The following is a 19,671-nucleotide window of genomic DNA, read 5'->3' as shown; positions in this document are numbered from 1 at the left end:
CCAGTAGACTGTGCCACACATCATGGGACTGGATACATGGCCCAGTAGACTGTGCCACACATCATGGGACTGGATACATGGCCCAGTAGACTGTGCCACACATCATGGGACTGGATACATGGCCCAGTAGACTGTGCCACACATCATGGGACTGGATACATGGCCCAGCAGACTATGTCACACATGATTTGACTGGATGCACGGCCCAGCTGACCGTGTACCACATGATGGGATAGAAGCCAACGGACCAACCGACCATGTCACACATGATGGTGTTCAATACATTGCTCTGCTATTCCAGTGTAATGCCTCATTCAGATGTCTGTAATACAGGGACGTCCGAATGGGGCTTTACGGCCGACTTCTGACAGCAGTAAATGCTCATTCAGACGTTCATGCACATATTGACGTGTGAATGAGGTTACACTAAATAAGCAAAGCAGAGTTACAGTTCAGAGCACAGCAGCAAGATGGTTACAAGGCTGTTCTCTGAACATTGCAGTAACATTGACGGTGAGCAAAAGTTGGCGGTCTGACATAGTATTACTAATAGCTGGCTGCTGAGCTGTTCTCACCGTTGGAAGTTGGTGTGGTAGAGCCGGCATGTACAGGATGGGCGGTCAGGAGATCTGGGGAGCTCTCCACCTCATTCCTACACCTCCTGTCACTGCTTGTGGTGACAGGAGGGAATATTAGTTCAGAGCACAGCTTTGAATTACAGCAAAATGGCGCCTGGCTTCCCCCACAGATCAGGCCATAACATAGGAGACAGCGGTTGTCATCCGGCCACATATTTTATGTCCAGGGGCCCTTGTATTTGTGGTGTTTAAAGGCAACTGGTCACCAGATAAAGAATCTGTCATCAGAAAGTGTTTAACGCTTCCATGTTTCCTTCTCTTTGCGCTTGCCTTCCAGAATTCCAATGACCAGTAACTTTTCTGATGTCACCATTAGCAGACAAGACCCCTAATTCGCTTATCACTGCATGCACCACTGACTATCTCCTACAAGTCCTCCTTAATTCCAGTTTCATGGCTAGCCCCATTATCAGAACTGAGAGAAACAAAAAAAAAATTGTCATATTCCTTCTGAATTAATATTTTTTTTTTCTCCTCTATATTATACAATTGACAATAGGCGATAGCCACAGCTCACCTTCTCCCTCTCCCTGCACAGTCTGTGCATGCCTAGATTACTCTCCCATAGAATGTAATCTATATAGACATCAGTTTTCTATATCCACAAAGCTGTTCTGAAACATTGCTGCAAAAGATCTGATCACAGCTGTTTCCCCTATAATAGTTTAAAGGAAATGTGTCGCAATTTTATATTTGGAGTAAATTTAATAAAAAAGATTTATTAATCTGTTAAAAAATGACTTATCACTTGGATTATATGCACAGCGCCGACCTCACCAGCGCCATGCTCGTACCCGCCCATAATCTAGCGCCTGCGCATTTAGCTCACCGGCGCAAGCGAAGGCAGATATGTTTTCTGCTCTGCCCACGATCTGGCAAAGTGAACTGCGCCTGCGCGAGCAGACCTAACTGCACAGGCACGGGGATTTGAAAATACGACTAGGATGATGACTGAGGCGTCATCCCGTCAATCAAGGAAGGAGGTCGGCGATCAGCTGCAGGAGGAAGATAAGGAGCAGAAATTGAGCCAAATTGGCCCATCTGGCCAACCAAGGTAATTAGCATATCTAACGGCCAAGTTTTATAAAGTTATTTTTGGGGTCTGGAAGGGGAGTCAGGGCCCAGGTGCACCTTCATAGAATGCAGCCCAGGAGCTGCAGAAGGGCATTCTTTTAGTTTAATAGGGAAAAATCTGGTAACAGGTTCCCTTTAAGTGTCGTGCTCAGACCCTCCACACATCAAATAAAAATGGAGACCCCAGCGCTGCAGAAAAAAACTGTTACAACTTGACATTTCATTTTGTAATCCAACTGATAAGGAATTTTTTAACAGATTTATTAATCTTTTTTATTAAATTTACTCCAAATATAAAATTGCGACATTCCCTTTAACCCCTTCACGACCGGCCAATTTTTCGCTTTCCGTTTTTTTTTTCGCCATTCTTTTTCTGAGACGTAACTTTTTTATTTTTCAGTCAATATGGTCATGTGAGGGCTCATTTTTTGCGGAACAAGCTGTACTTTTAAATGAAACCATCAGTTTTACCATATAGTGTACTACAAAACGGCAAAAAAATTCCAAATGCTGAAAAATTGCAAAAAAAAGTGCGATAGCACTATGGTTTTTGAGATATTTTATTCACTGTGTTCACTATATGGTAAAACTGATGTGTGGGTGTGATGCCTCAGGTCAGTGCGAGTTCGTAGACACCAAACATGTATAGGTTTACTTTTATATAAGGGGTAAAAAAAAAAAAAAATCGGAAGTTTGTCCGAAAAAAGTGGCGCACGTTTTACGCCATATTCCGTGACCCATAGCGTTCTCATTTTTCGGGATCTATAGCTCAATGACGGCTTATTTTTTGTGTCTCGAGCTGACGTTTTTAACGGTACCAATTTTGCGCAGATGCTACGTTTTGATCGCCTCTTATAGCATTTTGCGCAAAAGTTGTGGCAACAAAAAAACATCGTTTTGGCGTTTGGAATTTTTTTACCGCTACGCCGTATACTGATCAGATTAACTGATTTTATATTTTGATAGATTGAGCGTTTCTGAACGCGGCGATACCAAATGTGTGTATATTTTTTATTTTTTTAACCCTTTAATTTTCAATGGGGCGAATGGGGGGTGATTTGAACTTTTAGGTTTTTTGTTTTTTTTAAAAATTTTTTAAAACTTTTTAACTTTTTTTTTTTATTTTACTAGTCCCCCTAAGGGGCTATTGCGATCAGCATTCCGATCGCTCTGCAGTATCTGCTGATCACAGCTACACAGCTGTAAACAGCAGATGCGCTCTCTCTTTTGCTGTGCAGCGGGCACAGCGAAAGTGAAAGCAAGTCAGGTGTAGTACAGGAGTCATCACATGACAACTATCGGGAGTCACGTGATCGCGTCACGTGACTTCCGGTATCGGGCGGTAAGGAAATGTTTACTGCGATCGCGCTTATAATGGCGCTGTCACATATTGACAGCGCCATATAAGGGGTTAAACGGCACGAGCAGATAACGATTCTGCTCGTGCCTAGCAGGCACACATCTCAGCTGTGAAAATCAGCTGAGATATGCGCCGATCGCAGCATGATGCTGCCGGCAGACCGCGGGCAGTAACATTATGACCGCAAGGACGTAATTTTACGGCCCGCGGTCGTTAAGGGGTTAAACTATTATAGGGGAAACAGCTGTGATCTGATCTTTTGCACCAATGTTTTAGAACAGCTTTGTGGATATAGAAAACCGATGTACATTCTATGGGAGAGTAATCTAGGAGTGCACAGATAATGTGCAGGGAGAGGGAGAAGGTGAGCTGTGGCCATCACCTATTGTCAATTGTATAATACTAGCTGTACTACCCGGCTTCGCCCGGGTTAATCACTGCTGTTAACAAAATAGAATGTATTAACAAAAATGTATTCTGCACACAAAAACCACAAAACAGATAGAAATGTAATTATAAAAAGGCAAAAACTAAGCTAATAGAAGCATTTCACAACATATATTTCAACACCACAGATATTCCACACAGATTTAACTAAACTGGCCAAGTAATGTGCTCCGTCTGCCCCTTTCCAGGTCTGCCCCTTTCCGTCTCCTTGCCGGCTCCTTGCCCCTTTCCAGGTCTGCCCCTTTCCGTCTCCTTGCCCCTTTCCGTCTCCCTGCCCCTTTCCAGGTCTGTCTCTGTCTGTCTTTTTCACCGTTTGTCGCTTTCCCTGTCTGTCTCTCTTTCTGTTTGTCTCTTTGTCTCTCTCTATCCGTCTCCCCACTGACATCTTATTACCTCACATATAAGCTTCTTATACTATGAATGTCTTTTGTTCCTATAGCAACCACTCACAGCTCCTACTAATAACCTGTAGCTCCAGGCTCCATTTACTTTAATGAAGGCATGTTTTTTGGAGAGTTACTGTAAAGCGCAGGGTTAAATTTTCCTGTCAAAACAAGATGTGTTGTGCAAAAGTTTGTGATTGTAAATGCAACAGTGCGGATACACTTTTCGTTTCACTTTTTCCCCCATTAGGTAGATAGGGGCAAAATTGATTGGTAAATTGGAACACGCGGGGTTGAAATTTCGCCTCACAACATAGCCTATGACACTCTCGGGGTCCAGACATGTGAGTGTGCAAAATTTTGTGGCTGTAGCTGCGACAGTGCAGATGCCAATCCCAGACACACACACACAGCTTTATATATTAGATAGAGGAGAAAAAAATATTAATTCAGAAGGAATATGACCAGAATGTTTTTTGTTTCTCTCAGTTCTGATAATGGGGCTAGGAGATAGTCTGTGGTGTATGCAGTGATAGGCGAGTTAGGGGTCCTGTCTGCTAATGGTGACATCAGAAAAGTTACTGGTCATTAGAATTCTGGAAGGCAAGCGCAAAGAGAAGGAAACAAAAGCTTTAAACACTTTCTGATGACAGATTCTTTAAAGGGAATGTATCGTCAGAAAAAAAAAAATTAAATACCTGAAAAAATGTAAAGTAATATTTTAATGTTTTGTTTAAATATTATTTTCTTTTTTAAATTGAGCAAAATGTAAAAAAAAAAATTAAAAAGTTTAATATTTTCCACTGTTAAACACTAGGGGGAGCAGCTTCTGAAATCCTACCGAAATCCCACTGTTGGAAAAAGCTCACCTTACAGCTTGCAGTAAAGTGGGCGGAGTCTGCTCTCCTGTGTGTGGTGGCACGCCTCCACCTCCCAATCTGAGTGTTTACAAAGGATAACAGAGAATGACATGTAAGGACAGTGCAGAGCCATTTTGTTGGTGACCAGAAATGTCTAAAGTGTCACCAAGGACAGCAGGAGTATCACACAGGCTAGGATTAGATACACGGCTCAGCAGACAGTATCACCCAGGACAGGATTAGATACACGGCCGTGCACACAGCATCACCCAGGACAGGATTAGATACACAGCATCACCCAGGACAGGATTAGATACACAGCTCAGCAGACAGTATCACCCAGGACAGGATTAGATACTGTTTGATGAGCTGTGTATCTAATCCTGTCCTGGGTGATGCTGTCTGCTGAGCTGTGTATCACCCAAGAGAGGATTAGATATACGGCTCAGCAGATAGTATCAAACAGGAGAGGATAATACACAGCCGTGCAGACAGCATCAATGTAAAAAAAAAATTAAAAAGTTTAATATTTTCCACTGGGGGCGTGTCCATGTCACAGCATACGCCCACTGTAACGTTAAACATAGGGTCCGATAGCGACCACTATTCTCTATGCACAGGGGCTGCCATAAAGGAGTGTGTAACTGTAGTTACACACACAGCAAATCCAACATGGCCCCCAGTGCATACAGTAAAATTAGAACAACAGAAAAAGTAAATAAGCTACGATTTTCATTTTGTATTAGAAACACTTTATTTCAGAATCACTATTTTTAATACAAAAATAAAAAAAACGCGATACAGTCCCTTTAAATGACTGCAGAGAGAATGACGGGAATTTGTAACACTACGTAGCTCTAAAGGTTGGGAAAGTTATGCATAAATAACAGGTATTTCAAGGTTCCCTTTGTCTCTTACGGGAAATCATTTGCTCTATTTCTGCCATTTCCATTAGTGATCTGCGGGACGTCAGCTTATTCCACGGTGTCAAACAATCCCAGCCTGATGAGGAAATGCTCCTTTATGTGAATTTTTATCTTCTGCTGACGTTGGTGAAAAAGGAATCTTTCCCAAGAAGGACGGTAGCCATATCCATGAAGTGATCGCCTGCATTTACAATTCCCTTCTAGGTCACTGCTAACTGTTATATACCCTATAGCTTTATTGTTTATCATGGATGGAGATTGTATGTTCTCCCCGAGTTTGCGTGGGTTTCCTCCCACACTCCAAAAACATACAGATAGGGAATTTAGATTGTGAGCCCCAATGGGGACAGTGTTGCCAATGTATGTAAAGCGCTGTGGAATTAATAGCGCTATATAAATGAATAAATATTATTATTATTATATATTTTTGTAAACGGGAAAGAATAGTGCAGCATGGTGCTATCAGAGTAATGTTAACCAGTTAGAGGCCATAACACAAGGTACCAGGTACAGACCAGTAATGGCTAGTAGAATGGGATCTGCATGTTCCAGAGTAAACCATAGCAGATACATTGACTAGTTCGGACAAGTAAAACAAAAACCGCCAGGTACTGCAGTGTACCGGCCACAGTGTTTATTCACCCCCTTGCTTCCTCCCAGCACGTCTTGTAGGATATATTACACCTAACTACAGAATTGACAACAAAACCAATATACAAAGTGTCGAATGCAAAGTAAACTCTGCACACGATACCCCAGAACGAGCCGGCCTCCCACCGCTTGCTATACAGACCCTTGTGGGAACTGGTTCTTACCGGATTTTAGTGTGTGTCTACACTCCGAGCCAGCGGTCCTGTAAAGCATTTCACTGTCCAGTCCTACAGAGGGGAAGAGAAGGCATACAGCTGTCATTTACATAGCTCCCGAGCAGCCCAGTCCGCTCCCAGCCCCCACGCCATATGCCTGCTCCGAGGGCCTCCATCACCTTAGACTTGTACTAGGTAGCCGTAGGCATAACCCACACTATGCATATATTAATAAAAGAAACACAATCCATAAACAGCTTAGAACCGACATGAAACACCAGAGACGATGAAAAGTAAAAAAATGTGTGCAAATGTTTACTTTCTACTATGTGCCAGACATAGGCTCACTAAATATGCCGCCCTACGTGAGGATTTCATAATACCGCTACAGGTTGGAGCCCAAACAGGACAAAAACAATGTTACTGTTTCTGTGCACGGTCCACACAGACAATGGAGAAAGGAACCTTATCACCTCAATATCGTAACCCCAAGGATCCTTTTACAGGTTTCCCCTGGGCTATAGTTATGATCAGTTTGGTCACTGATTTGGCAGTAAAATTACATTTTTCCTAGCAATGTGGACTTGGTTTACAGAACAAAATGGGGTCGGGCTGCTGTGATAACAAGAACAGGAATCCCAAAGTCCCCTGAGCAAAGGGAGAGCAAGTCTACAGCAGTTATCCTAGCTCTGTATCTGATGTAGGCGGCACTCACACAAGGGATTTTGGAACCTCCATTCTCAGGATCCGTGGGGTTCACACTGATGCACGTATCCTCTAATCCGTGGATAGGTGATAATTGAGGTTTATGGGACAATTGCTGTAAAACAGAATTACCGGGGTTTTTGCTTATTTTCCCTATGGGTCTAAGGACTTACCTCCTCATTCTGCCTATGCCTGCTCACTTGGGAAAGTCAATGACTGACTCTTCTGGCGATTGTGATGCTTCATGTCAACAGAGCAGCTCTCCCTCTACTGGTTTGCTTTGTTGAAGGGGCATCATGGTGACTGACAGCTGGCTCCCTGCACTTAGGCAGCGGGGAGCCAGATGTCAATCAACATGAGAGCGGCAGCAACGCCTTGTCGACAGAGCAGAAACTATAAAGCTGCCCTGTCAACGTGACATCACTGGAAGCCGCAGAACCGCTAGAAGGAGCGGTCTGACTGCTTTGAGTTGGCAGAGATTGACGCCGGGCAGAGCAGGCAGGTAGATCGAAACTACCTGCCTATAAGTCAGAGGGAAACAATCTGAACCTGTATTAATAGCCAAAAAGATCTCACCTTTTTTTTCAATCGCTTTGAGTAACTTTAGAAGGAAAGGAGGAGCTTCTTCAGGAGGGGAAAACTGATCGACAAGTTCAAGTACTAGGCAAAATAAAAATAATAAATGGCATTAAGTATAGGATATGTACATACTTTATCCAGAATTTAAAGAAATATACAGCTTTAAACAGTTCTGCTTATATAAATAGGGGGTAAGGTGTCCTGTATGTGGTCATATTCTGCACAGCATTGGGGACAGAAAGTGGCCACAATGCGGCTCTGTCACGACAGCAGCATTATTAAAATGAATTATTAGAAATGGAGGCTTAATCATCTAGTTATTGTGGCCACAGAATTGTGCGGCAATGTATAAGTAATCAATTTAAAAGCAGCAGTAACTTTCATGAAAGACTCTACACTAAAAGTGACACATGGAATCATCTCTGATGAGAATTCTTAAAAGTCCAAAGCCCTTGACTAGATCTTAGGTGTGAACCTCGGCTTACATAAGAACTCAATCAAGTGTACTGCACTGCAGAAACATTATGGAGGGACGTTAACTATTCATCCCTGTCAGCAGTAGGAGCGCTCCCATTCTGCTAATTATGGTATATGGTAGTCTGCAGTCTGGATGCCATCTTCAGTCTACAGACTGCCATAAAAACAAATGGCGGTATCCTCTGTGTAGAAGTTCTCCATTAGGCCTGCAATTAATACCATTCACTACACATAGATCTACTTTAGATGGAAAGTTTTCTGTTATCTGCACATTATTTTAAGTTTTTGTTGTACAGTGGAACCTTGGTTTACGAGAACAATCCGTTCTGGGAGTGTGCTTGTAAACCAAGTTACTCGTTCAGCAAAGCAAGATTTCCCATAGGAAATAATTGAAACTCAGACAATTCATTCCACAACTTGTTCAATGTCCCATCCTGGTCCCCTATTGGGCCATTCCAAACACACATATTATGCTCACCTTACCCTCCGTTCCCTCATTGGGCTCCTGGTTTCTTGTAGTCTGCAGGTATGTGTATCCGGTAACCATTGCGACTGATGCCGGCATTTCAGCTGTCAGCGCTTCAGCAGCAGACGTCATAATCAGGAGCCGCTTGCCTCTGATTGGTCAGCACGCTGCCTTTGAGAAGCGCTGACAGCGGATGCTTTTACATCGATTGCGATGGTTACTGGATACACATACCTGCGGACTACAAGAACCGGGAGGTCGCCGAGGGAACAGAGGGTAAGATGAGTATAATGTATGTATGTATGTATGTATGTATGTATGTATGTATGTATGTATGTATGTATGTATGTATGTATGTATGTATGTGGACTGCAAGAGCGGGTCAGAGCATGGTTAAAGTATGGAACCAGAAGTGTGTGTGGTGAGTATTTGCTCGTAAACTGAGTTACAAATTTACAGCAAGCTTTGCTCGTATAGCGAAATACTCGCACACCAAAAGTTACTCGTAAACCGAGGTTCCACTGTATAAGAACAGGACTAAAATCAAGTAGCCAAGACACACAAAGATCTGACATCTTCATTTTCTAAGAGGATTTTATCCAACCATGAATATAAACCAGGCAAAAAAGCTTTTGAATACATTTTCCAATTCACCAATGTACAGATGTCGCAGGCCTGAAGCCAACAGCCGATGAATCCCTGTCTTCCTGAATATGCTGCCACTATATAAATAAGGGTTAAGGCCTAGCGCTTCTGTGCTCTCTACAAGAAAGCCGATATCGCTGAAAGAACAAAAGGAAATTCAGATTTACTGGTTCCTTAACTCATGTGCACACATTGAGTATTTCGCTGCAGAAATTTGTGCACTATTTCTGCATCTCTTGGCAGGAAAAAACGCAGCACAAAAATGTGGATTTTTGCATGCAATTTTTTTTCATTGCTTTCAAATGGAGAAAAATGCAGGCAAGAGCGCTGAAAATAAGACCTGCTGCAGATTATTTTCTGCAGCAAATCTGCAAGAAAAAAAAAACCCTCAACGAGTGCGCTACACTTCAGGATTCTCATTGACTTTGCTGGCATCAAGGATTTGGTTGCAGTTTTGTGACAAAACTGCACTAAAACAAAAAAAAAAAAAAAATCAAAAAACGCACTGTGTGCAAAAAAGCCTAAAGCACAACTTTACTTTTTTAGGCGGGTTTTCCCATCTTTTTTGGCGTCGCTCCAATTGACGCCGGAAGTCAGAATTTACGTTACAAGCTTTCAATGCGAGTCTATGAGCCAGAAAAGAGGATTTGGACTTAAAGCACCACTTCAAAAACAAACAAACACTGGAGTGGTGCTTTAACTCCCCAATGTCAAAGGCCACCACAGACTTTAAACGGTTAGTTCCTTCCATAGATTTTCTGTTGGATTCAGGTCAGGTGACTGGCTGGGCCATTCCAGCAGATTTATTTTCTCTCTCTGAAAACAACTGAGCGTTTCCTCGGCTGTGTGTTTTGGATCATTGTCTTGCTAAAATGTCCAGCCTTATTTCATCTCCATTATCTTGGCAGATTATAGGAAATTTTTTTTTATCAATAATGTCTCTCTGCAATTGTCCATTCATCCTTCCTTCAATTATCTGAAATTTGTCGTTGCCATATGCTGAAAAACAGCCCCACACCATGATGTTCCCACCTCCAAACTTCACTGTTGGTATGGTGTTTTGGGGTGATCTGCAGTGCCTTTTGACCTCCAAAACATAATGTGTATTATGACATCCAAAGAGTTCAATTTTGTTTTCATCTGACCAGACTATATTCTCCCAGTATTTCACAGGCTTGTATAAATGTTAAGTGAACTTTAAACAAGCTTGAGCATGCTTTTTGCTCACCAAGGGAGTCTTGTGTGGTTAGTGTGCATACAGACCACGGAGGCCGAGTGTTTTGCTTATTGGTTTTCTTTGAAATAATTATACCTGCTGATTCCAGGTCTTTCTGTAGCTCTGCACACGTTGTTTTTGGCTCTTGGACAACTCTTCTGATCATTCTTTTCACTCCTTTGTCTGAAATCTTGCGGGACGTACCTGGTCATGACCGGTTTATGGTGAAATTATGCTCTTTCCACTTCCAGATTATGATTCCAAAAATGCTCACTTGAATTTTCAGTAATTTAGAAATTCTTCTGTAACCAATGCCATCAGTATCCTATGCAACAATAAAGTTGAAAAGGTCTTCAGACAGCTCACTGGTTTTACCCATCGTGATATGTTTCTTGTGTGGCACCTTCGTAATAAGACACCTTATAAAAGTCCTTAAGTTGAACTAGGTGATATTTTTTACTAAGTTACAAGATTACTTTCTAATTACTGATAAGATTTCAGCTGGTGTCATGACTTTTTGCACCTGTCTCCCATGTGTTCAATCATTTTCCATGTGGCATTTCACATTATTATGCATAACTTAATTTATGAACATCTATGGTTTGATTTCTTTGGCGGTGTGGATTGGATGGGTTTTTTACGGACATCTGATGAGATATTCATTACTTAGAAAGTTGGTGACATGTTCAATACTTATTTCACCCGCAGTGTGTAAGTGTGTGCACACACACTCACACACACTCACTATATGAACATTTGAGAATGGTGGCTAGGATATACAGTACATACTGCAGAGCACATGCAGGAATGGTTCATGAGAGCTCAGCTCGTCAATACAGTTCTCATCTCATGGGTCTTTCATCTAATACTTTTGGTATCTTTCCTTCTCCCCAAAGCCTACCATATATTAATTTTGTCATACTTACAATATTTTACTTAACTGTGTGATTATGTGCTTTACTTTCCAAGATGGCAGAACTTAACAGTAGGAACTTCCACTAGTTTCTAAGGCAATCACATTTGTCACCCCAGAGCATTGCTTAGGAGAAAAGTGAAATAAAAGGAAAGATGCAGAGCTAGACTTTGATGCTTCCCCACACCCCTCCTCCTCCTCCTCCTCACACACATCCTGGCTCTCTGCTTAATCCTCAGCCAGGCTTATTTCGCCTTGTCAGCAAATTCCAAGCTCTGAGAGCACATTAACTCTTTCCACAATGCAATTGCCATACCCAGAGAAATCAAGTCATCTGCGCCTTAGCTTTGCAAATGTATCTGAGAAAATTAAATACAGGCAAATCCTAAATGTCCTACGCTAACACCGAGAACCCTAAAATTAATGCTGCCTTAATTGTAGACAAGGTTTAGGGTAACTTTACATTCAAGCTTGAGACAAAGTCTTACTACCTATGGATTTTTTCTCACCATGATTTCCTGTGAAACTTTGTTTTTCTACAAAGATTCCGAAAATATGTTTAAAACACAAAACAAAATATAATATAAACAACAATGTTCACACTTAAAGGGCTTCTCCAGAAATTACAAATTAATGACACTGTGTTTTCCCGAAAATAAGTGCTACCCTGAAAGTAAGCCCTAGCAGGGATTTTCTGGCTTGAGTAAGGCTTAAATATAAGCCCTAGTTGCGGTTCAATAATAAAGTGTCCATGCAGCTAAAAAAGTTAAAGAAGACTGCAAGACACTTCATTAAAGAAAGCAGACAATCCTAAAAAGAGAAAAGACAGAAGACCCCCTCAATAATACTCACTAAATCAAGATCGGGACGTGGTGGAACGCATAGAGGACCTGCGGTGGAACGCATAGAGGACCTGCGGTGGAACGCATCGAGGACCTGCGGTGGAACGCATAGAGGACCTGCGGTGGAACGCATCGAGGACCTGCGGTGGAACGCATCGAGGACCTGCGGTGGAACGCATCGAGGACCTGCGGTGGAACGCATCGAGGACCTGCGGTGGAACGCATCGAGGACCTGCGGTGGAACGCATCGAGGACCTGCGGTGGAACGCATCGAGGACCTGCGGTGGAACGCATCGAGGACCTGCGGTGGAACGCATCGAGGACCTGCGGTGGAACGCATCGAGGACCTGCGGTGGAACGCATCGAGGACCTGCGGTGGAACGCATCGAGGACCTGCGGTGGAACGCATCGAGGACCTGCGGTGGAACGCATCGAGGACCTGCGGTGGAACGCATCAATGCGTTCAACTGCAGGTCCTCCATGCATTCCACAGATATGCTGGCCAGAGGCAATAAGCTATCCCTGGATGTCTCTGCATGTGTGTGTGTATTTATGATTTTCTTATGATATGAGGAGTGTGTGAGTGCCGGCCGGAAGTAAGGGAGGACCGCTGTGGCGCACACAAGGACCGGCTGGGAGCGCCCACTGTGGATTGCAGGAGGACCTGGGAGCGATGCAGATGTTTGGGGTTGGTTAGTGTGATTACCCTTGGGGGAAGGAGGGATCTGTTTGTTTTTTTTTTTTAGGGGTAAACTTACCCCCAACCCCTGTTACCCCAAAATGCCCTAGTGCATTTTTCAAGGCACACAATAATATAAGACAGTGTCTTATTTTCAGGAAAACATGGTATATCCTTGGGATAAGTTATCAGTCTTCATTTGAATAAGGGCAGATCTGCAGTACCTGGTAGCAGCGACTACACAGTTGACGGAGGTGGGCAAGTATAAGACCGGGTGCAGGGACCTTGGATTTAAAAGCACCACTCCAGCGGTGAAATTAAAAGAAACCGCTCATGTGGTGCTTTAAAGAGTTACCTTGCAAGCTGTGTAGCATAAAAAGGACTACAAAAGAAGAGCATTACATGTGATATGCACTCTGAATTCAACTGCGTATGTGTAGTTTACCAGCCAAGTGACGATCATACTCATTTCATGCATGTCCATGACTATAAGGCCGGGGCCACACGGGGATTTACTGAGATCCTCGCATGACACTCTACTCACACTCAAAATGAAAGTCTGAGACAAAATGATGCTGGTGAAACAATCCGCTTATTTTTTATTTTGGTGCAAAAGGTCAAAAATAATAGATGCAATTTTTTCTAACGTTTCGGCCCCTGTCTATAGGCCTTCGTCAGAGAAATCTACAATGAAGCAATACAGAAAGAAAAAAAGATGTTCATAAAAGCATTATCATAATATCGCACATCTGCAGCATATAGAATAAATGAGAACGGTTTACATGATATGCACCAGAAAGTAAATCTGGATATTTGAACACGTCATGAAATAGAGAATTTACACATTCCATATAAAACATGTTAGTTTTTCTTGATTTTACATTACATATAACAAGAGAGACAGACCACATAAAGGTAAATTCGAGAACGTACCTATATGGTCAAAAAGGATAAATATGTAAGGTTCCCACACAGAGGAGATCCAAATATAACAAATGAAATGCCTAAAAAATAGACACGGATTTTATTACAATGAAACCCAACATATATTACAAAGAGAAATTTATTTTCGGGAGAGTGTATTTCTCTGCATAGTGTAGCGGCGACGGAAAACCAGAGGAATAGCAACAGAGATACAGGAACGAGGTCAGAGAATTGTACCAGATGGTTAGAGAGAGGTAAATAAGGTAGAAAAAGATAAAAAAAGGAAGTAGAGAGAGGGTGAATAGAAAAAGATAAATAGAGATAAAATGCTCTGAAAAAAAGATCAAGATGGATCAGAATAGAACTACCTTTGCTGTTGATCAAATGTTGATATGTCAGAGAACGGAGATAAGGACTCCTACTCCAGAGGTAAGTATAAGTATTATGATATCCACTAGTCAGTGCTGTGATAAGAGATATACAACAATAAAAGTTATGTAATCGGATCCCGTTCTAGAGACTATCAATAATAGTACAAGAAAATGTACGTACCCACAGGGTATCTTATACTACAAGGTCGATAACCGCCTCCAAATACAGGGGTGACATGATGTCCATGTACTCAAGCCTACCAGTATAAACATATATCAATATACAGGTGTATATCTGCAAAGATGGACAACCATGTGATGATGTAAAGACCACAAACCGCATAAGTGTGAGTTGGAATGGATCTACGTAGGTCTGCTGGTGGTACTGCAATCCTAGTGACTGAATCAACGATAGAGGCTTGGTATGGCTGATGAATGCACTATAGAAAAAGTGTACCGACAAAAAAATATATATATATCAAATGTGTACATCCAATGATCCAAAATAGGGAGTCTCAAGTATTCAAAGGTAATACATACCGCCCAAAAAGTGAGCTAATTGCACATAGGTACCTACAAGAGTAGTCACCCGGAGGGTTACAATACTACCATATACCGCAATGTATTGCCTGCAAGACGTATAAAAAGAAATCTGTCACAGACCAGCAGCATAGGGGAAAAGAAGTGCAAAATCAATTCAACACACCTGATCAGCTGTTAAAAGGTAAAGATGAGAAATTTAAGTAGGGCTCGTCACATGCCTGAAAGTAAAGGATAAGTGAGAGATAGGAATCAACCAACATGAATAGAAAGGTAGTAAGAGGCCATGGACGTAACAAGCGACGTGACGATAATGGTGGGGCGGGACATCCGGATGTCCCGCCCCACCATTATCGTCACGTCGCTTGTCATACATATGGGCTGTCTGTGGATGCGGCAGGCGCATGCGCCGATGAGCCCCTTTGGTTCCTCCGCGCATGGGCAGCACGCACCACGACAAGTCCTGACTTCACTAATCTGTGCTCACAGCTGATTCGATTTGTATAAAAAGGCGGGCATCCCATTACCTTACACACCACGGAGATTCACTGGGAGACAGCGGTCACAACCTATACTTTTGAGATTCTCTCGTTCCTCAGGTACAGTTACGTCCATGGCCTCTTACTACCTTTCTATTCATGTTGGTTGATTCCTATCTCTCACTTATCCTTTACTTTCAGGCATGTGACGAGCCCTACTTAAATTTCTCATCTTTACCTTTTAACAGCTGATCAGGTGTGTTGAATTGATTTTGCACTTCTTTTCCCCTATGCTGCTGGTCTGTGACAGATTTCTTTTTATACGTCTTGCAGGCTATACATTGCGGTATATGGTAGTATTGTAACCCTCCGGGTGACTACTCTTGTAGGTACCTATGTGCAATTAGCTCACTTTTTGGGCGGTATGTATTACCTTTGAATACTTGAGACTCCCTATTTTGGATCATTGGATGTACACATTTGATATATATATATTTTTTTGTCGGTACACTTTTTCTATAGTGCATTCATCAGCCATACCAAGCCTCTATCGTTGATTCAGTCACTAGGATTGCAGTACCACCAGCAGACCTATGTAGATCCATTCCAACTCACACTTATGCGGTTTGTGGTCTTTACATCATCACATGGTTGTCCATCTTTGCAGATATACACCTGTATATTGATATATGTTTATACTGGTAGGCTTGAGTACATGGACATCATGTCACCCCTGTATTTGGAGGCGGTTATCGACCTTGTAGTATAAGATACCCTGTGGGTACGTACATTTTCTTGTACTATTATTGATGGTCTCTAGAACGGGATCCGATTACATAACTTTTATTGTTGTATATCTCTTATCACAGCACTGACTAGTGGATATCATAATACTTATACTTACCTCTGAAGCAGGAGTCCTTATCTCCGTTCTCTGACATATCAACATTTGATCAACAGCAAAGGTAGTTCTATTCTGATCCATCTTGATCTTTTTTTCAGAGCATTTTATCTCTATTTATCTTTTTCTATTCACCCTCTCTCTACTTCCTTTTTTTATCTTTTTCTACCTTATTTACCTCTCTCTAACCATCTGGTACAATTCTCTGACCTCGTTCCTGTATCTCTGTTGCTATTCCTCTGGTTTTCCGTCGCCGCTACACTATGCAGAGAAATACACTCTCTCCCGAAAATAAATTTCTCTTTGTAATATATGTTGGGTTTCATTGTAATAAAATCCGTGTCTATTTTTTAGGCATTTCATTTGTTATATTTGGATCTCCTCTGTGTGGGAACCTTACATATTTATCCTTTTTGACCATATAGGTACGTTCTCGAATTTACCTTTATGTGGTCTGTCTCTCTTGTTATATGTAATGTAAAATCAAGAAAAACTAACATGTTTTATATGGAATGTGTAAATTCTCTATTTCATGACGTGTTCAAATATCCAGATTTACTTTCTGGTGAATATCATGTAAACCGTTCTCATTTATTCTATATGCTGCAGATGTGCGATATTATGATAATGCTTTTATGAACATCTTTTTTTCTTTCTGTATTGCTTCATTGTAGATTTCTCTGACGAAGGCCAATAGACAGGGGCCGAAACGTTAGAAAAAATTGCATCTATTATTTTTGACCTTTGCACCAAAATAAAAAATAAGCGGATTGTTTCACCATCATCATTTTGTCTCAGACTTTCATTTTGTGTGCCCGAGCTTACCTTATTATATGCTGATTTTTCTCGGTGCACCTACCTGACCAGTGAGCCAGACTCCATTATTTGAAACTCTACTCACACTGGCAGCACAGCGGGAGCCGAGTGTGATGCGAGTGTCCCTGCGACTGAGGTCTGACTGTGCGATCTGACCACAGCTGCGGGGGGCGGGCCGCCACTGAGGAGGGGAGGGCCAGCTCTATGGAGGGGCAGGTCAGCACGGAGGAGGGGAGGGAGGGATTTATCTTCTCTCCTCCGTAGCCAGCTATTGCCATTCGCATTCTGCACTCGTATTACACCGGTGTAATACGAGTGCAGTGCGATTTTTCTCTTGCCCTATAGACTTGAATGGGTGCGAGAGAAACCTGGATCGCATTACACCCACAGCGTGCTGCGATTGTTTTCTCGGTCCGAATAAAGCTGAGAAATAATAGCCTATGTCCCAGCACCCATGAACGATTATTGGTTCGGAGTGGAATGTGATGTTTTATCGCATCCCACTCGCTCCGATTTTCACGCAGTGTGTCTTAGGTCTAATGGGTATTATTATGGGCTGTGTGGTTTATTGTGCGCCTTTGGGCACTTAAAGTATTAAGACAACTATGTCTGGGCACTTCCTATAACATAAAACCGTCATTCCATAAAGCTCTTCCAAACATGAGCACCTATATGGCCACACTAGACTTCGAGCTAGGAGTTATATAATAGAAGGAATAATAAGTACAAGTCTATGTGTGCTGATGGATCCTCAAGTCAGTAAGCACTACTGGTAGATAAGATCGCTCCCTTTAACATGCCCTATATATGTTCGATAGCATGAAAAGATGGTCTCTAATGACTGAGCATGCTTGCCACAGCTTGTTACTCGATCGAGCCTCTGAGTTAGAAAATGCCATTCCATTAGGATTGTTACTTGAGTCGCGTTGGCACAGCCCGATGCTCCATTGAGTAACAAGCAGTGACGACTAATGGTGTCTAATAACTGGATAAGTGACATCAGTGGGAAGCTACTGAATTCAACTGAGCCATACATACCTATTATTTGGGGAACCGATGCAGATAGTTGCAGCTAATGTCTTCCTTCCATAGAAAGTAGTATTTCCTATGTATATAAACTTTTTAACCAATCACTGTGTATGTTGCTAGGTCTTCTCTCTTTAAAGGGAACCTGTCATGTGCAATATGTACCCAGGACAACGAGCAGTTCTGCATATTGCTAATTCCTGCCTGACCGTCCCTGTATACACTAGCATAGATAAAGAGATCTATAGAAAAAGTATTTCTAAAGATCTGTTATCTTATGTCAATGAGTGCAGGGACTAGTCCCAAGGCTGTTAGATCCCCCAACTAGCCGCCCTCCTAACATGTTAGCATGCCCACAGGGGTGTACTAATAGGCTATTCAATGCAGCTTCATCAACGGTGATGCACGTACCTATGTTTGCTGTGACCACACTTCTGAATGCTGGGCACTTCTGGTCATGCGCAGTATGAAGCCAAGGTGTACGCGTTCCGGCTTCAGAGAGGTCTACTGTGCATAATTGGACGTGCTGGGCATTCAGAAGAGCGGTCACAGCAAAAGCAGGTACGTGTGGTGATGCTGCGTATTCATTAGCATGGTAGTACACCCTTGTGGACCTGCTGTCATGCTAAGAGGATGGACTAGCGCTCATTAGTATAAGATAAAAGATCTTTATAAATACTTTTTCTTATGATCTCTTTATCTATGCTAGTGTATACAGGGACGGTTAGGCAGGGATTAGCAATATGTACCCAGAACTGCTGGTGGCTCTGGGTGCATATTGCACCTGACAGGTTCACTTTAAAGCCTCCAGTGGTCCCACAACTACTGAATCTCTTACACTAAACATTGGGCGTTTGAGGTCTCCATAAAAATAGCATCCGATCTGCAGGCACCAAGTTCTAGAGCTGGAGGAGCAGATTGAGGGAGAAAAAAAAAAAAAAATCAGTATAGCCTGTGTATTATTCTACTAAACCTCTGCTCTTTCTGGGGTTTGCAGTCCAGAGGGCGGTCCTACCTGTGACTGACAGCTTTCTTTGTATAAATGCATACACGAAGAACTGTCAGTCACTGATGGACCACCCACTGGACCCAAAACCCCAGAAAGAGGTTTAAATGATGAAACCCAGGTTATACTGAATCTTTTCATTCACCACTGCTCTATAATATGTTAATGGCAGGATGGAAGGCATTTTCATGGTTACAGGTTCTCAAAGGATGGTTGGGTGCTTCAAAGGAGTAGTGTCTATACTTGGGTGCTACACGAGTAAGGTGGACACGTATGCACAGACTAAGCTCAGACAGAACCCACGTGACACTAGAGAACAGCCAATTCATGCAGAATCTGACAGAGGAGACTATGTATCTTCTTATGAATTGGGAGCACATGTGAGTATGGTGGGCCCCATAGACTTCTAGTTGCATTAGGTTTCTTGTGCTTGAGGCCTAAATTTGCAGCATTCTGTAAATGTGTTCATCTGACAACCCGGGAACACATCAACCATATCGTGTATGCACAGCAAGACGTTCTCTACTTTCATCGTCTTTTGCAAAAAAAATCATCACGCTGGAAACTATGAGAAGAATACTCTCACGCCATA

General features: G+C 42.3%; 1 protein-coding gene across 1 annotated transcript in view; it reads right to left on the bottom strand.

The window, feature by feature from the left end:
• The window catches only part of PIK3R2 (phosphoinositide-3-kinase regulatory subunit 2), a 94,120-nt gene that overhangs the window by 55,401 nt on the left and 19,048 nt on the right, over window positions 1–19,671 (bottom strand). Inside the window, exons 3-4 of the mRNA XM_075352492.1 lie at window positions 7,776–7,859; window positions 6,504–6,566 (exon numbers count right to left, since the gene is read on the bottom strand). Of these exons, the coding sequence (XP_075208607.1) occupies window positions 6,504–6,566; window positions 7,776–7,859 (147 nt within the window). The remainder of the gene's footprint in view (window positions 1–6,503; window positions 6,567–7,775; window positions 7,860–19,671) is intronic.

Source organism: Anomaloglossus baeobatrachus, chromosome 1 (genome assembly GCF_048569485.1).
Source record: "Anomaloglossus baeobatrachus isolate aAnoBae1 chromosome 1, aAnoBae1.hap1, whole genome shotgun sequence".
Classification (NCBI taxonomy): domain Eukaryota; kingdom Metazoa; phylum Chordata; class Amphibia; order Anura; family Aromobatidae; genus Anomaloglossus; species Anomaloglossus baeobatrachus.
The sequence above is the reverse complement of the archived record's forward strand: the minus strand, read 5'-3'. Positions and strand labels throughout refer to the sequence as shown.